This window comes from Drosophila miranda, chromosome 2, assembly GCF_003369915.1.
Source record: "Drosophila miranda strain MSH22 chromosome 2, D.miranda_PacBio2.1, whole genome shotgun sequence".
Lineage (NCBI taxonomy): Eukaryota > Metazoa > Arthropoda > Insecta > Diptera > Drosophilidae > Drosophila > Drosophila miranda.
In genome coordinates, this window is record NC_046675.1 from 24,800,122 (window position 1) to 24,822,148 (window position 22,027).

A 22,027-nucleotide genomic window follows, 5' to 3' on the forward strand; every position below is an offset into this window, starting at 1 on the left:
ATTCATTTAAATGTTCCCAGCAACTAAATCCGTAAAACGCTACAACACGAAAGTGAAAATATATATATCTCTTTTTACTATTTATTAGTTTCACCCGATTTCGAGCTCAGTCCGTCCTGTCCGCTTTCGTAATTTTTTTTTTTTTGCAGTGTCGCATTGCGTCTAAACGGATTTTGGCGCCGTTCCTAGAATGGAATTCATTAATTGCGCGTGGGACAAAGTTTTTGGCCGTACTGCCAACTGCTTGTAATTGGGCACCAGGGAAAGTCCTAGAAGCCCCAGGAAAAGTGGGCTACCGAGTGGGTGTGGGAGTGGCTGTGGCTGTATGTGTATGTGTGGGTGTGAGGTTTGTCCTTGTGGCCAGTCTCAATCTTTTCCACCCTTTTCTACCCCTCTTAATGGGTCACTCCAAGTTGAATGCATTTCTGATTGCTGGCAATAAATCAAAGATCGTCTGATGGCTAAGACCCACTTTTACAGTTCCATAAAGGATTTAGCGACTGAAAAAAGAGATGGAGAGTGCATTAAAGTTAAATGGACTTGGACTAAATGCTGCAAATAGCTGCCATAACAAACAGTATGGACACACCAGAATCCAGATGTATATGTACGACATAGAGGGAGAGATTGTATCTATATCTGTGTCTGTGGCTCTGTATCTGTATCTGCGTCTGTGCCTCTGTATCTGCGACAATGGCCAGAGCTGAAACAATGGTAAATAACGACTAGAAAATTGTAAAAAATGTTGACAATGTTTCTCATGGCTGGTAAATCCTTTGCCCCCAAGCTTTATTTTTAGTGCGACAGTAAATGCGTCAGTCTACCCATCTCTTTCCCCATCTCTCTGCCTATCTCTCTCACTTTGTCTGTCTCTGTCTGGTGTTGGAATGCGCTTTGTTGCAGTTTTCACAGTCGAGTACCCTCATTGTTTTCGCTGTCAGCGAGCGGCGCGTCGACAATGAATAATTAGAATTTTGTTGAAGGTCCATTGCTTATTTCCCCATAACCACCCACCCAAGCCCCCCGCCCCGCCCCCTCTTAGCCACCGCCACAGTTTGTTCATGCGCCTTTTAATTTGTTGCCCCATGGACAGCAAATCAAACATTGACCATTTTTGGATCACAATGAATAAGCGCCTGCAAAATTCCTGTTTTGGTATTTGCATTTTGGAATGGGTCGCTGGACACAATATTTCTAATACCAATACGAGTATATCTTTGCCAATGGCTTGACTTTATCGAGTGTTTTATTGGCGCTACTATAACATACAGTTGAATGCTTTTGAGGCAGGGGACATATTTTGAGTATTCAGTTTGAATTTGCATATTATAGGGGAGCTATGTTTTGGAGGTAGGTATCCAGGTGTCCTGAAGAACAACTGGTAAACTGCTTTCATTCAAATTACAGCATTCCACCACACAAGAAATAAGAACACTCTGTTCCATGAGTTCTTCCCTCAAAGCTCTAGGACTCTATCTTTTGGTGATATTTGATGAGATTCTATCCTTGTTCGTAGTAAAATTTAATTTGCTAAGTGTAATGTTGGCCGGATATGAATGGCAGGCCTTGAATTCTGAGGCTTGTGGGGTGCCCGCTCCATTCCCATTTACAAGTTTGGTGTTGGTGTTTTATGGATATGGGTTTATGCATATATTTTCCCCATTGATTTTGCTGCGAAGGGAGCATTACAAGGGAACGCCCTGGCCAGGGCGGACCAGACTTCAATGAGATTTTCAAGTGCATAAATAAAATCTCAAATAGATGCCATTAAGAGCATTTTAGCCGCCATTAAAGCAATATGGCCAGACCCCCCACCCCAGACACCGGTAGCAGACTATTATCCCAAGAAATACGATTATCGCCCAAAATTAACGCGAAATTAATGCAAACTACGCGACCAGCCCCAAGGATGAGTCTCATCTGAGACAGCTTTAGTGGAGACGGAGTGTGCCTTTAAGCAGGATATTTCCTTCTTGGCCAGAACATTAAGGAGTAATCTCAACATGGGCGTTAATTTTGCGAATTGTAATCAACTGAAAACGGTGCGGTAATGAAGCTGTTGTGGCATAGACCCCCAGCACTGACCACGTCAAAGTCAACACTCCAACAAGTGCAAACAGGGGGCCCGGGAAATTTCGCCCATCAGGCTCCAAGGAAACAATAGCCGGGCCGGGCCGGGCCAGGCCCAGCCCCAAAGGCCCACGCAAAACAATGGAGCCGCTAAAACAATGGCAGGCGACAAAAGGTAACCGCGTAAAGGATAACTACCAGCCAGAAACAGGGAACGGAACACCGAGAACAGAGAACAGGACCAGAACGGTGCGGGGCAGGGCCGGACCGGACCGGGAGAACCCGCAACCGCAGGTCGAACCTCCTGGCGTTTTGGCAACATTCCATAACCCACCCCCTCTTCCCCATAACTTTCTCTTTGTCCATGGCTGCCAATGTGGGGTGCGGTACTCCCCCGCAGCAGGCATGTGGAGAGCCCAAAATTTGTTAAATTAACTAGATAATTTTTAATGAAATTTTTGCAGCAGCCACAATTTTTAAACACTATATTTTCGACTATGAAGCGGAAATTACATGGAATTTGTATAGTCATCGATTGAGTGGTTTGAATGGAATGTGAAAAATACAATTTATGAAACTTTGATTTCTAAATAGCGCAGATCTTTCCTGATTCAAAAGGAATGTGGGGGGTGTTAATTGAGTTTATAATCCAAGATTTTGTTTCTGTAAACTAATTTCAAAGGTTGTAGCCTTAACAGTGGGTGTCCTTGTTCTCCTTAGTATTCATAACTGTTTGTCGCAAAATTAAAGTAAGTCTTTAAACCAAGGAAGCAGAGAGGAGGCTCTCTTAGCAGAGAGCAAGCAAAAGCAAGGAACTTTTGAGTGGGGGTATACCAAAGTAAATTGTTGCTGTTCCCCTGGTAATAAAATATTTGTCGAGCGCCATTTACAAAGTCATTTTCAAGCTCAATGTACTTTCAAAGTAATGCGCTCCACCTGCCCGCGTTCACTTCGCAGCCCCACTCCGACCACCCCCCCACTACCACTCCTGCTCTCCAGCAGTCCACCTCCCTGCTTATTGCTTGCGGCCCAGCAGCCGTTGTTCTAGTTACACCCTTGAAGAGGGTACAATGATTTTGAGTAGATATTTAAAGGGAAAATTCTACCAGTGCGGCTACACATCTTACTGAAACCTTTCAGAGATCATTTCTTTTGCTGAACGAACCCGGAAAGATAATAAAGCAATAAATCCGCGAGGGTATCTAACACGTCGGCTCCAAAGTTCCCCAGTCTTTCTTGTTTCTAGTTTTTATTGCGTTCGTTTGCCATTTTATGGTCGCGTTTCAGGTGGCTGATGTTGTTGTTGCTTCTATTGCTGCTCCTCCTGGTGGGTCTGAGCTTAGGTGCGATATTCGAAGCATCAGCGTCGCTGCTGCCTTTGGCATTGCTTCGTTTGCCTTGCCAAACACGTGCTTCCATTTAAAATGCCGTAAATATATCGCGTAATATAGATTTTTCCCTTCCTTTTTGGCTGTTGACATTTGGCTAAAGCCGTATGTAACTCGTATTGCATTTTTTATTATTGAATATTTTTCATTGCTAACGGTACTCGCGAGTTGCGTGAGACAAATGCCAAAAGAGTTCGAGCGCCTTTGTACTTGCGTGCAGCAAATGGTGGAAGGAACCAGGTGCAATCACACACAAGTGAACGAGAGATTTTTTTGAGATTTTCCACTTAAATTGGCACACAAATTGAATCGAATAATCGAAACAAAATTTGAAAAACATATTAAATTATATTATATTATACATAGTATTCCATTAGAAATAAATAATACTCATGTGTGGGAAAAGCAGGTAGTGCAAGTGAGAAATATAAGGTTGAGCTTCAGCAGAGAAGCACAGATCTTAGGTGTAATACATAAACATATATTAAAAGAGACTTTGTAAGGCAGCATCCGCAGCTTAGAACGAAGCTCTAAGAAATTGCGACCCAGAAGCTTCCTCGTTTAGCCAGTACTTAGTGACGCAGACCAGATCAGTGAGAGTTTTCTCTCTCCATTGAATGACAAATCAAGAATCCACAAATCTCTCTCTTTCTGCTGCCCAGCATTCCATAATCCACAATCCACAATTACAGCACCAACTGCATCTGAATGTATTCATCAATTGCTTTCCGCCTCCCGTTACGTTCCACTTTCCCAACCCTCGAACAGCGTTGCACCTGGATCAACGTTTTGTGTGCATGCACATGAAGAGATAAGCCCAAGACCCACAAGCAGAGCTCTGCGCTGTCAGCTTGCTATCCTGCTCTTTTCGCTGCATACTGTGCTCAATGGATAGCCGAAAGAGTACACAAAATCCACACGAGGAGCTAGCACGTACACAGAAACACACTCACACTCACACGCATACGCAGCGATGTAAAAACTTGCGCGAAATTTGCATAATTGCGGGTAACTGAAATGAACATGATAATGAGTTTGGAGAGTTCCGCGGAGTCTGCTTGCCATGTTGCATGCAACAGACAGCATCAGCAAAACATGCAACATAAATTCAGATATGTACATATGTATACTCCAGCCACCAACATGACATCGTGTAATGACGCCTGTATGCTTTCTCCAGATTAACCCATATTCCGTAATGGACATATGTCAGCATAAGATACACAAAAGAAAAACTAAAATAAAAAGGAGAGAAAATATAAATTCAACTTCATGAGCAAAAGACGTGCAAAGTGCAGACGATTATGCCAGTCATAAACCGATTAGGTCACATGAATATTTATGGATGAACGCGACGAGAGAACTGAAGAGCTCCGACTGGAATTGCAACTGAAAGTGGAGTAAAAGTTGAGCCGAAAGGGGAACTGAAACCAGAGCTGAATGGCGTGCAACAAGCGAAAGGATAATCATAATCATATTTCCCTTATGTGGCCCAGGCCAGTAAAAGCGAAAAATGTTGAAATGATTTCAGACAAAGAGCTTTAAAAAGTTTAAAGAGGGTGTGCTTCAAGAAGTATCGATGCGCTCTCAAAATCAAGGAAATAAATGTGAAGACAGATTCCATGAACTCGAATTGCCCTCGGGGTTGCTATTAGCTTGTTTCCGGAGCTGGAGAAAGGTTCAGAAAAAGGACCAGGTTTGAGGGACAGGAAAGGGTTTCAATTTCGGGAGTTAGGGAGACATTATTATGAGAGTATCTTCAAAAGTAAATTGCTGTGATATTTTTCCAATATTTGGAAGAATTTATTGGAAAAAAATAAATCGAAATTTAACACAGAGCAAATTTTAGGAGCACCAATTATTGTGTTTCTTGAACATTTCTTATTTAATACACTTTAATCTGAAAGTCCTTCCTAGGACCCAAAAATATCCCTTGAAACTATTTGAACAGCTTTTCATGCGTACGATAAGGGGGAGAGGGTGGAACGCTCCAATTGCCATATTTGTATGATACGAAAAAAGTTTTTCACTCGCTTTTGCTGGTTTTGACAGCCCTTTGTGATTGTTGCAATATCGATGTTGCGCAACTGTTTTCAAGGAAAAGACAACAATAGTGAAATCAATACAGCGTTTTCCTTCGTTTCATTCGTTCGCAAATATAAATAAAACATTTGCATTTAAAAGGCTTTTCATCACGCATCGCATTCGTTTTATTGCCTATGCAAACAATAAAGCTTTTTTGCGGACAGAAATCATCAGCCATGATGAATGATGTATGGTTTCGCTCACTGTCTGTCTGTCTGCCTGCCTCACACTCCCCACGAAAACTGTCACTGGAGTGCTACTCACAGAGATACGTGCCACATATAGTACACCCCATCCATCACTATCAGGATGTGCGGTTGTGGTGCCATCTTGACCTTCGCCAGCAGATACATTGTCTGGCGAAAATTTCTGGCTTCCTGATTTATGCCTGGAATGAATTAAATCGATTTTAATCGTTCCCATAAGTGAGTGCACTCAAGTGCTCAATAAAACACACGCGAGTCGGCCCGGGCCTCCTTCTAGAAGAGAAGCGAAGCAGAATTGAGTCTGTGTGTTTGTATTGTTTCAGTTGACTTGTTCATCGATAAATCTCTTTATCGCCATAATCGTTAAATCGTTCGTTCGTCACGGACTTTGATTGCTCCCACCAACAATAGAGTCAACTTCCGTCGAGACAGTGGTTAGAAAGCTGTTTGAATGGAGTGCAATTTAATAGAGGATACAAATTTAAGGGAAATCAAGAGTTGGCACATCAGCTATATTACTATCACAGAGAGATATGGAGGAAAGTCTCCAAGTCAATTCTATTAATAAAGCTTTTCTCTTTGTACTATAATCTTTTCATCGATGAAGAGCAGTTTAAAGTTTACTTCAAACTGAATATTTAAATTTTTTGGAATTTTTTCCAAATATGATTAATCCTCCTAGAATTTGCTCAATCGCTACCACAACTTTCCGCTCTTTTACACCACTGTTTCAAATCGGCATTGGGCTTGGGCCGTGTTGTTTGTGCCATAGTTGAACGCACACAATGTGCCCAATGGGTTGTTAGATGTTAGTCCTGGGCCTCGGCATCCGGCGCGACTCCTCACACATCCGCAGACATCCTGCTCTTGGAGGGTGTGTGAGTTGATGGATTTTACGAAGAGCAAACAATTTAATAACTGATTAAGCGCGCTATCTGCGATGGTTGTCTGTTTGTACACGTGATAAGGCTTACAGCCGCTTAGGCAACCATAACAGAGACACCTGATAAATGAGCTAACAATAGCCTTGTTAGCTGATGTCGGTATTAGCCAATATGCCCCCGAAAAAAGAACCAACATATTGCAGGAAGGGGGGAAGAGGGATGTTTGTCACATGAGTTGGCAGTACTACAATTTTGAAAATTACTCAGCCACCCACATATATAGTATAAACTGGGGCAGAGATAGATAAAATATCAGGGCCTGCAGCATCAACAGCTTGGTAAACAAATTTCCATTTGCTGTTGTAAAATGTAACAAAACTTTTGCGCCTCTCCACATGTACAATCATATACATATACAAGTATGTATGTATGTGGAAGAGTGCGTAATGTTTTACGAATTTTCTGATTTATTGTAAAAGTTTTTATGCACATTTCAGTTGCTGTTCAAATAGTTGAATGCGATATGATTGGAGTGTATGTACTATGAATGTATGTTGACGGTCACCTGACAGTCAGACTGCATAATGCACATGAGAGGCACTTTTGCCTGGAAAAAAGTTCCTCATGTGAAATGCAATTAGAGCGAGCATAAAAGTGTTAGGATCAGGGATTTCCACCTATTTCAAAATGGCCCCGAAAATTATGTTCAGTTGGAGTTTGGAAAATGCACACGGCTAAGCAACCATAATTTCCAATTAAAGCACGTCAAAATGAGCAAAGAAATAAAATTGGAGTTCTGTGTGCTCGAATCAGTCCAGGGTTACGGGAAATGGGATGCTCTATACAAATATTCGGAGGCCTAGCTTATACATTTTATCAGGCAAGATAGGGAAATGTGTTAAGACATATTCTTCAGGAGTGGAAAGTAGGCACAAATTAATCTGGTTGTGTTTCAAGCTTACAACCATGTAAAACTCCTCAATCTCAGTCCTCAATCTTCAACGAAAATCAAATAAAAATTGCATTTACCCACTAAACTATTTTACAAATAAGTGTTTCCCTCAAAGTAAACAAAGGAAAGTGCAATGAACTTAACCGCAAGCAAATCAGTTCGAAAAGAAAACAAAGTAGAATTTTTCATTTGATTATTTGGGGATTTTCCACATTAAGCTGGAAAATTTTCGGTGAACCTTGAATGCGACATTTTTCTTGATCAACATTGGTCTGAATGTTTTTAATTTCAATCTTCGCTCTCTGTGCGTCCCCTGTTGTGTCATCTTGATTGACAAATTGAAATAAATAGCTAAAGATATATCAGACGAATGCCAAACATATTGATTTTCGTCTCAGCGATTGAAGGAGGTGGCTGGGTTAGAAGATAGCAGATGCTCTCAGGCTGCTGCCACTGCCACTGCCACTGCCAACGCCTAGGATGAAGTTAATTTATCCAGTTTTGGTTACTCAATTCAGCAGTTTGGCTTAGTCGTGTATGAACTGAATTATTAATGAAACCCCACAGAGGGGCAGCAGCACGAAAGAAATTTATTGTGTGCCGACAGTTGGATGATGTCAAAACGAATGCCAGAACAATGATAAATTAATTAGCAACGAGAAAAGGCCAAGCAACACGTGCCAAAAATGTGTAATAACTAATTAAAGACGTTCCAAAACTTGCCCCAAGATTCTAGTAGAGCTTCCTTAAAGCCCAATTCTCTCTCCTCTCTGTGTGGCTCTGGCTCTACCTCTGGCTTATCTTATCTAACAAGCCGAGTGGAAAGCATAATTCGCTGTGAGGGGAAACAATGGCCGGGGCAGGACACCTTGGTTGTCTGTTGATAATTACAAGGATAAGGCGATAAGGATAAGCGACAACTGCAGTCCATTCACCAAAACCTAATTCAACGAACAATGGCCCAGAGAGACAGAGAGAATGGAGCCACTAAGACCCCCCAACCTCAACCAGATGAGCTCCATGCAAAGGACTACGATGACGACAAAAATGGGATGATACCAAATTGCAAACAATGCGGCAAAACTTTTGCTGGCCGTAATTAAGCGTGATTAAGAAGTGTACTCATAGAGAGCGACTGACGGCCAGAGAAATTGGGTTTCTGCTTTTAAATTGCATCCGGCACTACGCATACGCCCGGTGTGTCAGTCACATTAGTCAAACACCTATTTATTGGTTGCCTACGGCTGGTCCATCAGAGACCCGACAGAGGCCTCATCATCTGCCATTATCTCTACCTGTCTCCACCTATCTATCGTTTCGATATCTTTCTCTCTCTTTCTCTCTCTCTTTGTTTCTATCCCAACTCATTGCATAATTTATGCTTTGACAGTAGGCCATCACTCATACGCCCCATTGTCTGTTCAGGATCTTTTTTCTGCCTTTTTCCTGATTTTGACAAAAATTTAAACTTCCACATTTACACAGAAATTTCCGCAGTATTCCCCCGCCTGTTTACATTTAATTTGATTAGTTTCCCCTGCTCTTTTGAACTTCTCTTTGGAAATAGTTTGGTTAATAAAACTTCCCTTAGAAACCAACAAAAGTCAAGAGGAACAGAGTCAAAGAACATTCGCGGTTTCCCATTTCACACAGAAACCAACAAAAAAAGAGAAATTCTAGAAGGAGAAACACAAACAAAACCAAATAAAAGTAGAATCAGAGAAAGAGAAATACCAACATAAGAAAAAAAGAGGGGGAACATTGTGAGCCGCAGTTAGGGCCGTGACTCTACATTTATATCAGCCAGTATGGCTCCCCTCTGCCAGGAGGCGCATGGGGTCGGAAGCGCTTCCTTCTGGGTTTAACACACATCCACTTTCACCACAAATCTAATATACCCCCATACTCTTTTTGAGTTTCGGATATATAAAGAAAGATATGGACAGAAACATATTGGTAATGAGTCGGTTGTTGATACTGATCAAGAAGATATATTCCATATGGTGTTAAAAGTCCCAAGACTTTCAAGACTGTATATTTCAAAAATATAGTAAAATCGTAATACCCTTTACAGGGCTCCCCCCCAGGGCACAGAGAATGTGCGATGTGCGAAATGGTGGGAAATACTGGGGAACCCCATGCACAAATATCATGAAAAGGCATCTACGAGTATATACCCCATCTTCTGTCTGCCCTAGACAGCTATACTCCACTCTCTCTCTCCCTCTCTGCCTCTCTCTCCCTCTATCGCTCTCCTTTACCTTCCTACACTACTCCCTCCGCCACTCACAACCTTTCAAGCATTGCTGTGCGGAAAAATGGCGAGTATAATCGCAATTATTTTTACCTGCCGGCACTTTTAGCACATTCCGTCGGGCAAAACTATGTGCGAATATTTCTTCGACTGGAAAATGAAATAGTGAGCGCCACAGAGAGCCATAGCGAGCGGCGGGGGTAGCATGCCACAAAGGGGGGCTGGTGATGTAGAGCACTAGACAAGGAAAAACTGCTAGAAAATGTTGGAGTAAAAAGGCGAACTAGAAACTTTTGAAAGTTATGTTAGGTAAGCACTTGCTCGTAAAGTTGTTGTTTCAGTAGCTCATTTTATGTACATTATAAATCGGTTAAAACTGCTTGGGGTAGGGGTTTGTTAACGGGGGGTTAACTTCTAACTAAATTGAAAAGTACCAGTGTTAAGGGGCAAAAAGAATCAACAGAGAGATTGAAAAGTTTCCTGGATAGGATAGTCCGCAAAGGGAATACATATTAAATAAATATAAGTATCAAACTATTATTTATTATTGTTATCAGAAATGATTTAATAACGGAACATATTCCCGTCAAATTTAATTTCTTGTCTCAATAATCTTCTCCACCATTAAAAAAACATTAATTTCTTTACATTTTTTCAACTCTCATTAGCAGTACAAGCAAGTATCAGAAAAAGCCATTTAATTGTGAACAATGCAGAAACAGTAGGGATAGGGCCATGCAGTATGCATTATATTTAATTAACCTGTAATTAAAAGTGATTTAATTTAACACGTGTTCATTGGATTCAATGGGCCAATAAATACAGAGCCGCATATCGAACTAATTAAACAATTATTTTAAATGGCAAACACACAAGAATATTGTACACAAATAATTGGTTTTATGTTCAAACGAATATTTGAATGACACTCATAAAAAGGGATCAACATTCAGGCAACGTTTTCAGTATATTTAAAGAACGGGATAAAGGGACAAGATTTTTGTGTGGCAAGAGAATTGGAAATGAAAGAAGCACGAGTTCAGCTCTCGTGCGGCAGGGGAATGCAATTTATCTGAGTATCGAGCGGACAGGCATACTTCCTGGCCACTGTCAAATGGAAGCCAACAGTGACTGGCACTCTGTCAGAGAGTGCCAGTGCTGCTGTTGCAACTGCCTTTGCCGCTGGAGCTGCAACGGCAACTGCTCTTTCAGAAGAATGTCCTTTCCTCCTCCTTGGGCGAGTCTTTGTTTAGAGAGGAAGAATTATAATTTTCCTGCGTACCCGACAAACTTTTTACTCAGCCAAATACATATAAAAGTGCAGAAAGGTTTTCCCAAGTCGAAGCTGCGGATACACTTGTCAAACCATCGTTATTATATAATAATGTCAGAAGAATAATAAACTTTGAATAAACTTAAGCCAAGTGATGTGGAAGCATATGAAACTTCTATATGTACCGACCCAATTACTGGGGTTCGAGCAGTGTGCAGAAAAAATAGCGCTTTAAATGCCAAAAGAAAACGCTTTCTTCTTTTCCTTGAAAGTTTTATCTCTTAAAAGTCATAGCCCCTCTTAGAGGGTGTAATAGCATGTATGTATGTGTACATACATATCTACTCTGCACATATACATTGTTATATTCCACATAGTCTGATGTGTTTGTCTGCGAGATGCTTTTGTTGAGAGTAACTGCAACTTATTTTGCATATCTTAAAAAATAGAACATACGCAGATCCATCCCGAGCATTCCCATTCCCAGGCCCCGACTCGCGCCAGAGACCATTATAATACAATAACAAGGAGAATGGAGAGAGGGGTTTTTGGGATGATAGTGCAGCTGCTGCCAGAGCCATAAAGTTTTCGGTCTATAAGGAAGTTATGGCATTTCCCTCTTGGCTTTGGCCAAAATAAAAAATTGCCTCAGAGAGCTGGAATAGAGAGAAATATTTAAATTTCAGCTGCGTGTACTGCTCGCCGACAAGAAAAGTGATTATAGAGATATGGGGGGGCCACAGAAAGGAGTACAAGTCCATGGCGAATTCCTCAGCTTGGCTTCTCCTTCTGGCTTCTTGGGCGGAAGTTAATGAAATGAGACCACACAGACAAACTGCTGTTGGCCAAAATACAGAGAAAAAAGAGAGAGTGGTAGAGGGAGGGAAGGGGCTTTAAGCGAAACTTTTTAACACTCAACACTCGAGTGGCTTTTTTCCAAGAGACTTTTTGTATTCAAATTAACAGAGTGCCAGCGATGAGAGATGTACATATGTCCTTGCAGAGAATCGAATGTTTTGTATCCCTTTGGCTACGATTGGTTGTTTCATCTCGGTTTTGATGGGAAAGATGGGTTAATGTTAAACAATGAGAGTCGCAACATCTTTATTTACCTATACCTTTCTTCTCTTCAGTCTTCTCCTGAACACAATTTATATTAAATTCAAAGATTGTTAATTTAACAACATCTCTATCCAAATAAAATCTGAATAAGTATAAGCCAATTTAGAAACAATCCTCCAATTCACTTATCAACGTAATCCCTTGCAAAATTATTCTAAATATTCCCTAATTCCATCTTCATCTTCAATCCCATCATACTCCTTCTTTCAATCCGCATCAATGGGTATGGCAAATGCCATACTTTGGTCAGTTTTTAAAATATATCCAAACATAGTTGCCTGCCAGACACAATTTTGCACAATTTGTAATCTACGGTTTTGTTTTTCCTTCGAGTGCCATGGGTGGTCAAGGGTGCAGGGGGGGTGCAATACGTGGAATAGTGGGGTTGGGGCTGGGGAGGCAGTGGGTGGCGATGGGTTGGAAAGCACTTTCGCATTACTTTTGTTTTAATATTGCAGCAAATGGCTGAAAGCAACTTGGCATATGTGCGAACATTTTATATGACTACTACCACACACGCACTTTCCCTAAACATAGATACACACGAGCACAGACAAAAAAAAAGACACATACATTGGAAAAGTCATATATTGTTATACCCAGTGCTTGTAAATTAAAAAGGTATTTTGTATATCTGTGGATGATGGAAGCAGCATCGAGCAAGCAGTGTCCGATCAGACAATTAAAACAGACAGAAGGTCCTGTGCAAAGATTAAGTAATAGACCGCCAGTACTCATTATTCTTACTTTATTCCCGCTTCAATTATCTACTAAATATGTAGATATCATATACAAAATAAAAGCCAAATCATCACCAAATGAGCAAAAATAAATAAGAACCTGTGGTATTCTTAATAAAGCTTGTAAATTTCATCCTACCCCGATAGTCTATTGATCTATCTATTTTCCTCTCATATTCGTTGTGCAAAATATGTTTGTGTTAGGGTACCTTTTAGTCGTTATCTTCGACAATAGCGTTTTTAGGTTCTATTATTTTTTTGGGTCTGTGGAAAGGAGCAGGACTGCAGCGACCACATGAACGGGGACGGAATATGGCTGATGCGGATGTGTTTTATTCGCCACTCACTCGCGGACAGAACACTACCCTGCCCCCTTGCTGTGTGTCTGTGTGAGTGCCCGTGCTCAAGTGGGTGTGTTTGTGTGTAGTAGTGTGCGTGTGGGTGAGTGGAACGCTTTCCCTTTCTGAGCAGCCAAGGCCAAAGCCAGACCGTGCCGCTGCATTTGCCAACACCACCAACACCCCACTCCAAACCAATTTCAAATTATGTTAAAAAAAAATTAAACAAAAAAACACACACACACACACATGCTGAGTGGGCTGGTGGGTGAGCGTTGGTGGGGAAAATTGCAATAAAAAAAGTTTTTGTGTGATTTCCCTCAACAATAAAATAACTGTGCGGGCGAAAATAGTAAATGCTTTTATTAAAACGTTTTGCAGCTTACTTTTCCCCGGCAAACTTGTGTAAACATATTTCAACTTTTATCATTTACATTCCTTCCTCTCATTCCTCTGGTCTTTCTACCCAGAAGCACCTCTCGCTCCACACACCTCCCCGCCTCACCACAAATCTCCCGTGCTCTCCCAGCAATTAATAATATGTTAAGGATGGAGGGAAAAAATATCTCATAATCATGATTATTTTACGAGCATTTAATGCAGGAGGAAATTTATTAATGCGGTTCTGTCGAGTGTCAAGGCTCGTTGAGGGTTTAAAGTGGATGGATTTAAATTCAATATTTTTTGTACATTTTTGTTCGAAATAGAAATGCGAATCTTCGCTGGAGTATTAAAGATCAATTGATATGCGCATTCAATTCCCAGCATAATTATTTTTACCACTTTCTCAACCACTAAATTGGGTCACTTGTTAAGTGGAACAAACAGGCAACAAATGTGTTCCCATATAAAAATTAAAATCGCATTCAAGTGGAAGCCAGGGACACAGTATCCCCCAGAGGGAGGCCGTTGCTGCGGAGAGGGAAATAACAATAAAATATCACTCATAGAAATAACAACATTTTCCACAAATGAAACAAAAAAACCAGAGAGAGTGGAATACAATCGGGCTGAAAAGGCCGAGAGACAAACAAAAGAGGAACTTGGACAGAAATCAATCAGTTGATGGAATGCTTTTACAAAAATTACAATAATCATGAGTACATTGGATGGTATTCATTGCGGTGCGGTGGGGAGCTCCCTCTTTATATGCACATATTAATAAGTTTGATTTGTCCAGGGGGAAACAACAGCAATGTGCCCTTAATATGAAGCAGGCTTGCTCTTTGTCATGTCAAAGATTGAATTTGAAATTTGCTTTTCAGCACCGAATTTCCAAGTGGTTTTACCCCACAAACTATAGATTTTCTGGCAGAGCGTCAATTGCAACTCAACGGAAATCCATTTGAATATTCAGTAATTAATTATTATAATTATTCTGGAGATTTTATTACACAACTAATTAATGGCTGCGATTGAAGCCGAGGAAAGGAGTTGGACGGAAATGTGAGACGTGGCGTGTGACTGACAGACTGGCGGAGAAACTGAGCCACAGACATCAAAGCTGTATTTTTGCCTGGCCCATAATTAGTACTCGCTGGGCCATGCCTCTGTTAGGTGGCATATCCATCCCTCTCCTTCACTCCACCACATATCAAAGCAAGTCTGAAACCACATTATACGATTGCAGTGAGTGACAGCAAAACCCAATTACCTCTTGTCAAACACATGAATATGAAACGAAAGCTCAGGTCTATTTTAAGCCCCAATGTTTGCCAATTTTTGAATTTTATATTTTGCCAAATTAGTCCTTCTTTATGGTTGGTTCCACTCTTAACACTTCTTGGGCCCCTTCTTTGACTTCTTACCCTTCTTGTCGTTCGACTTAGAAAGGAACTTGCACAGGAAATCTGTGGTGAACGATTTTGGCCTCTCAATGGGAGCACCCAAAGCTCGAGCCCAAATCAGTTGCGGCAGAACCCCCAAGGCACGGGATACCCCGAAGAGAACCGTATAGTATTTCATCTCAGTCATGCCGTAGTACTGCAAGAGCACGCCCGAATGGGCATCGACATTGGGATAGGGATTGGCTACCTTCCCCAGTTCCTTAAGCACCTTGGGTATGAGTTTCCACAGGCGTGTGACAAGTTTAACACTCGGATCGTCCTTGCAGTTCTTCATCGCAAACGCGTTTTGCAAGGAGAAGCGAGGATCGGTCTGACGCAGCACCGCATGACCATAGCCGGGAACGACCTGAAGGAGTGTATGGATTGGTGATGGTTTTCCAAATTGGAGGTGCTGGAGGAGGTAGAACATACCCGACCACTCTTCAGCGTATCATTAATAAACTTGAGTATCTCATCATCCGTTGGCTCACAGCCAATGGCTTCGATTAGTTGGTTCAGCCACACCAGGACCTCCTGATTGGCCAGTCCATGCAGGGGTCCCGCCAGACCACACATGCCCGCCGAGAACGATAGATAGGGATCACTGAGCGCCGAGCCCACCAGTTGGGTGGTGTGGGCCGAGACATTGCCGCTCTCGTGATCGGCATGAAGGATGAGATACAGTCGCATCAGATCCACAAAGCTCTTGTCCTTGTAGCCCATCATATTGCAAAAGTTGTCAGACCAGTCTTTAGAAGACTCCAACTTGCGGTTGCCTTTTCCGCCCTTGAAGATATTGCAGTAGATGACCGCCGCGACAGTGGGCAGGTAGGCGCACAGGTTCATGGAGTCCTCGAAGATGTACTCCCAGTATTTGGGTTTCTTCGCACCCTTTGTGTAGGCCTCCACGAACTTGCTCTCCGGATTGAGAGCGGCGCTGGCTGCACAAAACTGGGCCATCGGATGGATACCCTTGTCCATGCTGTCCAGCAGCTTGAAGCAGTAGTCGGGGAGCTTGCCCCGTTTTTGCCACTCCGTGGTGACGTCCTTCGCTTCCTTCTTGTTGGGCATCTTCCCAGACGTGAGTAGGTAGAACGCTCCCTCTGGTGTGCCCTCCTTGCTATCCTTCTCGACGCGGGGCAGCTTGGCGCACACATCCTTCAGTGCTATCCCGCGGTAGAAGATCCCCTTGTTGGGGTCCACATATGAGGTGTCGCACATGAGGAGCAGCAGACCCCGCTGTCCCCCCATCACATTGTTCACCTTGATATCGCCCAACTTCTTGTCGCCGTGCAGGCACTTGATGCCCAGCATCTTATCGCGCTCCTGTGGTATCTTCTTGGCCAGCACTTCCTTGAGGCTGCCACTATCGCTGTACTCTCGCAGGGAGCTCAGCTGCGGGTTCGTCTGCACACCATTGATGAAGGATTTGGGTTACGGTTGCCAGATCTAAGGCAGATCCTTACCTTCAAATAGAACTCCCCACACTTCAGCACTTGGTTGGATCGAGATTTTAGTAGTGATCTACCCATTTTGAAAAAAAAGCAACAAAAAAACACAAAAATTAAATTTTGAATTTAGAAAAAAAAAACCGATTTTAACTCTCTGACTTTAGGAGAACGACTAAAATAACTAGAAGCCTGAACACTGTAGGAAAAGTTTAAATGAAAACGTGACTAGATTCATACAATTGTTAGCTACGGGAGAGCATGAGGGAGAGTTGTTAAAAAAACTTAGCTATGATAATTTTTGTCAAATTCGTCTGGGCACCAAATTTTCCAGCGCAAACAAAATTAATTCCTGTTTTTTTTTAACTTAACAACATATGGGTCGTGGTTCATTTATGGCATGATGAAGAATAGCTCCTCTTCCTCGCTTTCTACCACTGTTACACCCTCTCTTTCGAGTCCTCCTATTTTTTGCCATATTTCTCCGTACCAATGCCACTCCCGATTTCTACCAATCTTTCCGGGAATATTTACCACTTTTATCGCTGCTTCCCAGTGGGGGAGGACCAATTCAATTGCACAAAAGTTAAATATCTATTTGTAGCTTCAGCCCTTGGGGTATTTCCACCGTAACTTCAACTCATCTGTAAATAGTTTGTGAGTGGGAGAGAGAGTGTGAGTATGTGCGAGTGAGTAAGTGGAATTGGTACTTTGACTGCGTTTTTCATTCGCCATTTTTGCCCACTGGGGCCTTCCACTTTAGGGAATTTTTTTGGTCTTTGCCAGCGTTTCCGTCGCTCAACAAATTTATATGTGTTTGTTTGTTTGTTTGCAGTTCTGATTTTGTCCAGCTTTGGGGAAATCGCAGCGAGAGCGTGCCAGGGGAAAACTATACAACTTGGCTTTTAATTAAAACATATTTTACACACAGACGCAGACCGACAAATAACTACAAAAAAAACCATATAAATATATAAAAAATAATTTGTATGCTGCTTCACTAACAGCCATCAAATGGAAATTAAAACTTTATCGCTTGATGGCACTCGCAGGGATTTTCCAGCCACTCTATATCGCTATAGCGCTTTTTCTTTCGGCATTTCTCTGGCTGTCTCTTTCGCGTGTCCTTCTCGCTGTCCCTTTTCGGCCTTTGTAAATGGCCATTCAGTCAACAATTATCCCACTTCGACGTTATCCACTCATTATTTCACTAGCTTTTTTTCGGGTGCATTCGTATTGCATTTTATTAATTAACATTCAATTAGCGAAAATTAATTCGCGGCCCTGGCTCCATTCAAGTGGCATTTAAGCCATTCATTGGGCTTTTTTCGAGTTCTGAATAGTTTCACAAGAGTCTGCTTTTCTGAAGGACGAACGGTACTTTTTTGTAAAATGGTATTCACTCATCCCATGTTTTTTTTTATCTTTAGTTCTAGTTTTATCTCTTTATTGCGGGCTCTTTCCTTTCTCCACTTCTCCTTTTCGTTAGTTTATATCTCTATCACTGCCCCTGATCCCATTTCTTTCTCCTGTCTGTGCTCTTGTTAATGTCCTTGTACGCCTCTATAAATTTCACAAGTTCAGTATTTTTTTCCTGCTTCAGCGTTGGTGTTTGGTTCATTACAAGTTTAAGTAATTTCTATTCACTCTTTAGCTCTTCAGCCCTCTTCCTTTTGTGTCTTACCCTCGAAGTAGGTGTAGGTTTTCCCAAGGTCCACATAAAAAGTCTTCCTATGAAAATAGGCCATATGAAGTATATGAGAATGTAGGTCCTTGCCGAGCTTCATATAAGTTTTTAAGTGCCATATGCTGAGAAGATTACCAAAAAGATATTTTAGGTACTACTAGCATCCAATTAAGGGTATATCAGTTTTCGGTGTGTTAAACCTTATCTCTCATGAATTTTTTTTGCTTTGTGCTCTCTCCCTGTCTCTTTTTGGCTTGGAGTGGACAACGCCCTTGAATACGAAATCGAATTTCGCACTTAAGCAGCTGTCAGCAACGGTATCTATCTTACTCTGCCCCCACTATGCTCTTCTCTTTGCAACTCTCTCCTCCATACTCCTCCCTTTTTTATCCCATTCTCCACTTCCCGTTGCCACCCTTTCTCTCTTTGTCGCCTTTCACTTGACTCCACTTGGTCCTAGCTATTTTCATTATACCCTTTCTGTGGGTATTACGGTTTGGTTGAGATGTTTGTAAAGTAAAAAAGGAGGTACATACTAAATGTCCTGATTAGAATCAACAGTTGGGCCTTAGTTCCTAAGGCCGGTTGCAGTTTCCGGGATGGGACTATACCAAGGCTAATATCTAAGCAGTACTAACATTTAGAAGTCGGAACAACGGGAATCTAAACACTGTGTTTTATGTATTTCTATATATATTAACAAAAGTTTACAATAAAAGTTTAACAATTATTTCGAACAGTTTCAAACTAATAGAAGGGTTCGCGACTTTTCCATTTCTACGACCTCTATATCTAAATATGATTCGATGATTCGAAAAGACAAGTCAATGTTAAGTAAACTTTAGATTGGTGTTTCTTCTCATTTTAATGTGTCTCCCAATCGGACAACTACTATTCAATGGATCTGCAAGAGTATCTAATTCTTCGGCCTATCAAATCCGGCATATACTTTTATACGTCTTTGTTGTTGCAAAACTTCACAGCATCACAGACAAGTTGTAAGCACAACAAAAAATGGCCAAAGTAAAAAGGTTGAAAACAATTTTGTTGCCGTTCCCTAATGCATAATAGAAAGTGTCGTATCCATGGCAGCGAAAACTTTAAAATCATTTTATTAACCCAACTTTGTTGCACACACAAAAAAGAGGCAGATAGATAGGACTGGAAGTCAAAGAGAGGATCGGACGGCGTCACAAAGTCAGAAACAAATTGAAAGATATTACTTCTTAGCAATGTTTGACTTGGTGTTTATCCTGAAGTGTTTGCATTAGGAGTAGGAATTGCATTTCGGCTTAGTTCTTTAAAGTTTGTCGGATTACTTAAAGTTGAACCTAAATGCAATGTCATATGCAAATGCAATTACAATACTTTGTGAAACCCCATCGATGCAAGGAATTTCCAATAGAGTGAGGGAGAGCGAGGGATCATACGTGAGTGAGTGCTTGGCGTGGGCTCCTTCACGAACTTTGACGTTTCCTATAATGAAAGTTCTCCCGGCTTACGTGTGTGCCTTTGTGCTTGCAGGAGTACGATGTGTACGTATGTGTGGGTGTCAGTGTGTGTGTGGGTGAAGGAGTCTCCTGTTAGGTTGATATTGCTTGGCTTTTGTTGACATCACGTCGAACTTGTTACGGCTGTCGCTTCGATTTGCTCTCCTTTTTCGGGAGGGGCATTCTCGTTGTAAGTAACTCACGTGGTTTTGGGTCACGACGGGGCGCTGATTCTGACAAATGGGTAGCAAGGACGTGGTCGCCTTGAGGGTCGGAGTGTTTTTGGGTCAACAAAGATGTGGAGAGTAGAAAACTTTTGGGAAGGAAGTATACAACGGATGGAAGTTCCATCTAAATTATGAATGAGGTTAAAGAGGCTATGATAGGCAATCTTCTAGATTTTTTTGAAGACAATAATAATAAGATCCATAATAAATCATTTCCCTTTTCAACAACTCTTTAATGTTCCTCAATGAAATCCAAACTCTCCCATTAAATATCGCTATTAATCTGGGGTGAAGTACCTGTATCGCATACCTCTGGCCCATTTAATTACTGAAATACAGCCCTAACATATTTCGAAATCCGAGTTCTTCATCAGGCATGAATGGCATACATGCCACACGCATATTGGAGCCACACTCTGTTTATGATGGGAAAATATTTATTCACGGACAATATGCAGATACATTTTTCATATCTGTGTACCGATAGCAAACAGACGGTGTGCAGCGGACGATAAATGCACGGAATCAATGTTAAATTACACTCGAGGGCAGCCCACCCAACAGATATCCCGAGGACTGGCTGCTGAGATTGTTAATAAATGTTTTATTGCCGTTTGGCTTGGCTCAATTATTCATTAAATGCGCCTTTACCTTCGGCCCGGCCCTGCATTGAATAACTGATTAAATGGCTGGATAAACTGAGAGCATAATGAGTAATTAAGCGGTTAAGTGCCAGGCATAAAAGTCCTCAAGCACTCTTACTTCTCCAGCCTCTCCATTTCCCATTTTGTATCTGGCTCCTTTTGCCAGATTTATGCCAGGCACAGGTCCCACGCAAAATGTTGAATGGATTTAATTTCTTAAAAAAAAAAAACAGAAAATGAAATAATATAAAACGAAATCAAAGTGGAATATGTTCAAGCACCATTTGCGCGGCAAGTGTTTTCATCCAGCTCCCAGCTCCAGGGAGATACCAACAAGTTATTCAACTTGCTAAAGATGCTTTTATCTCACAGTTGCCACACACACGAAGTGGGTGATGGGGTTGCTGCCCCCAGTAAAAAAGGCGGCCAAGTGGTGAGCAGTTAACACAACACACATGTACATCCCCTCAGTCCCGACCCGCCCCAGCCCTGCCGCGCCTGGCATAACATTTCTCTGTGGAGCAAATTGAGTATTAAGTATTTTGAAATTTTTTGTTAAAATAAATACAAAAAAAAAAAGGGAAAGGAAAGAGTGGCTCGGGAGGTTGATCCTTTTGATACTCTTAAAGATATGTACTTCTTTCCAATGGTAGAAATACTATATAGCTATACGGTTTTGATGTAGTGTTTGGTGATATTACCTTCAGAAACCAATAGGTTATCGGTGTATATTCTTTTTTGAGTAATCATAAGATTCGTAGCCTAACTGAGAGACTAACATGCAGCATAGTTGCGTTTTCTATGCTTTAAACTTCTGGTCAAACACAATATACCTTCTGTAAAAGTATAGGTACTTAAAAACGAGGAGCATCAGCGATGGCAGCATCGGAAGTGGCTGCTGGTCCAGCCACACCCTCACCCACACACACCCAACCCAACCCATCCCAGACAGGCAGAGGTAGAGGCGGAAGCGGAAGCACTCACATTACTCAGCATACCGAAAGTAGCCCAACGAGAGGAACTTTCAGACTGATGACTGTACTTACAGGACCCTCGTCCACATCCCACCCATATTCGACAGCCCAGTCTGTGTGATGTGTACTTTTTCAATGTCGTTTATGCTGCAGGTGAATTCCATTGGTGTTTTGTTGACTTTAAAGCAGATGGAAACGTACAGTCTTCAGATAAATAAGCCCTTATTTGTGTTTCAACGTAAACCACAAAACGTAAGTCCATAAGCTGCTGAGGACTGAAATACATATATCTTCAAGTTTAATCCAAAAATAATACATAAATAAATAACCAATAAAACATTGTTATGATTTTCTTTCTTTTCGTTGTATTTTTTGCCTGACCTTTTGACTGGTCGGTGGGAGGGGGACAGTGCATCAAT

The 22,027-nt window shown here is 41.6% G+C and overlaps 1 protein-coding gene across 1 annotated transcript; it reads right to left on the reverse strand.

The window, feature by feature from the left end:
* Positions 1-14,985: 14,985 nt before the first annotated feature.
* Positions 14,986-16,758, reverse strand: LOC108157758 (probable citrate synthase, mitochondrial). Its single transcript, XM_017289939.2, has 3 exons — positions 16,605-16,758; positions 15,571-16,545; positions 14,986-15,505 (listed from the first exon to the last, which is right to left on the reverse strand). Exons 1-3 carry the CDS (start codon positions 16,668-16,670, stop codon positions 15,086-15,088), a joined length of 1,461 nt encoding a protein of 486 aa, XP_017145428.1. The 5' UTR covers positions 16,671-16,758; the 3' UTR covers positions 14,986-15,085.
* Between the last annotated feature and the right edge of the window lie 5,269 nt (positions 16,759-22,027).

Excerpts from the sequence above, each read along its gene's own strand:
- LOC108157758 (XM_017289939.2), bottom strand. The coding sequence starts at position 16,670 with ATGGGTAGATCACTACTAAAATCTCGATCCAACCAAGTGCTGAAGTGT. Across the intron at positions 16,546-16,604 it reads GTGGGGAGTTCTATTTGAAG|ACGAACCCGCAGCTGAGCTC; the intron begins GTAAGGATCTGC and ends AATGGTGTGCAG. Across the intron at positions 15,506-15,570 it reads ATACGCTGAAGAGTGGTCGG|GTCGTTCCCGGCTATGGTCA; the intron begins GTATGTTCTACC and ends ACACTCCTTCAG.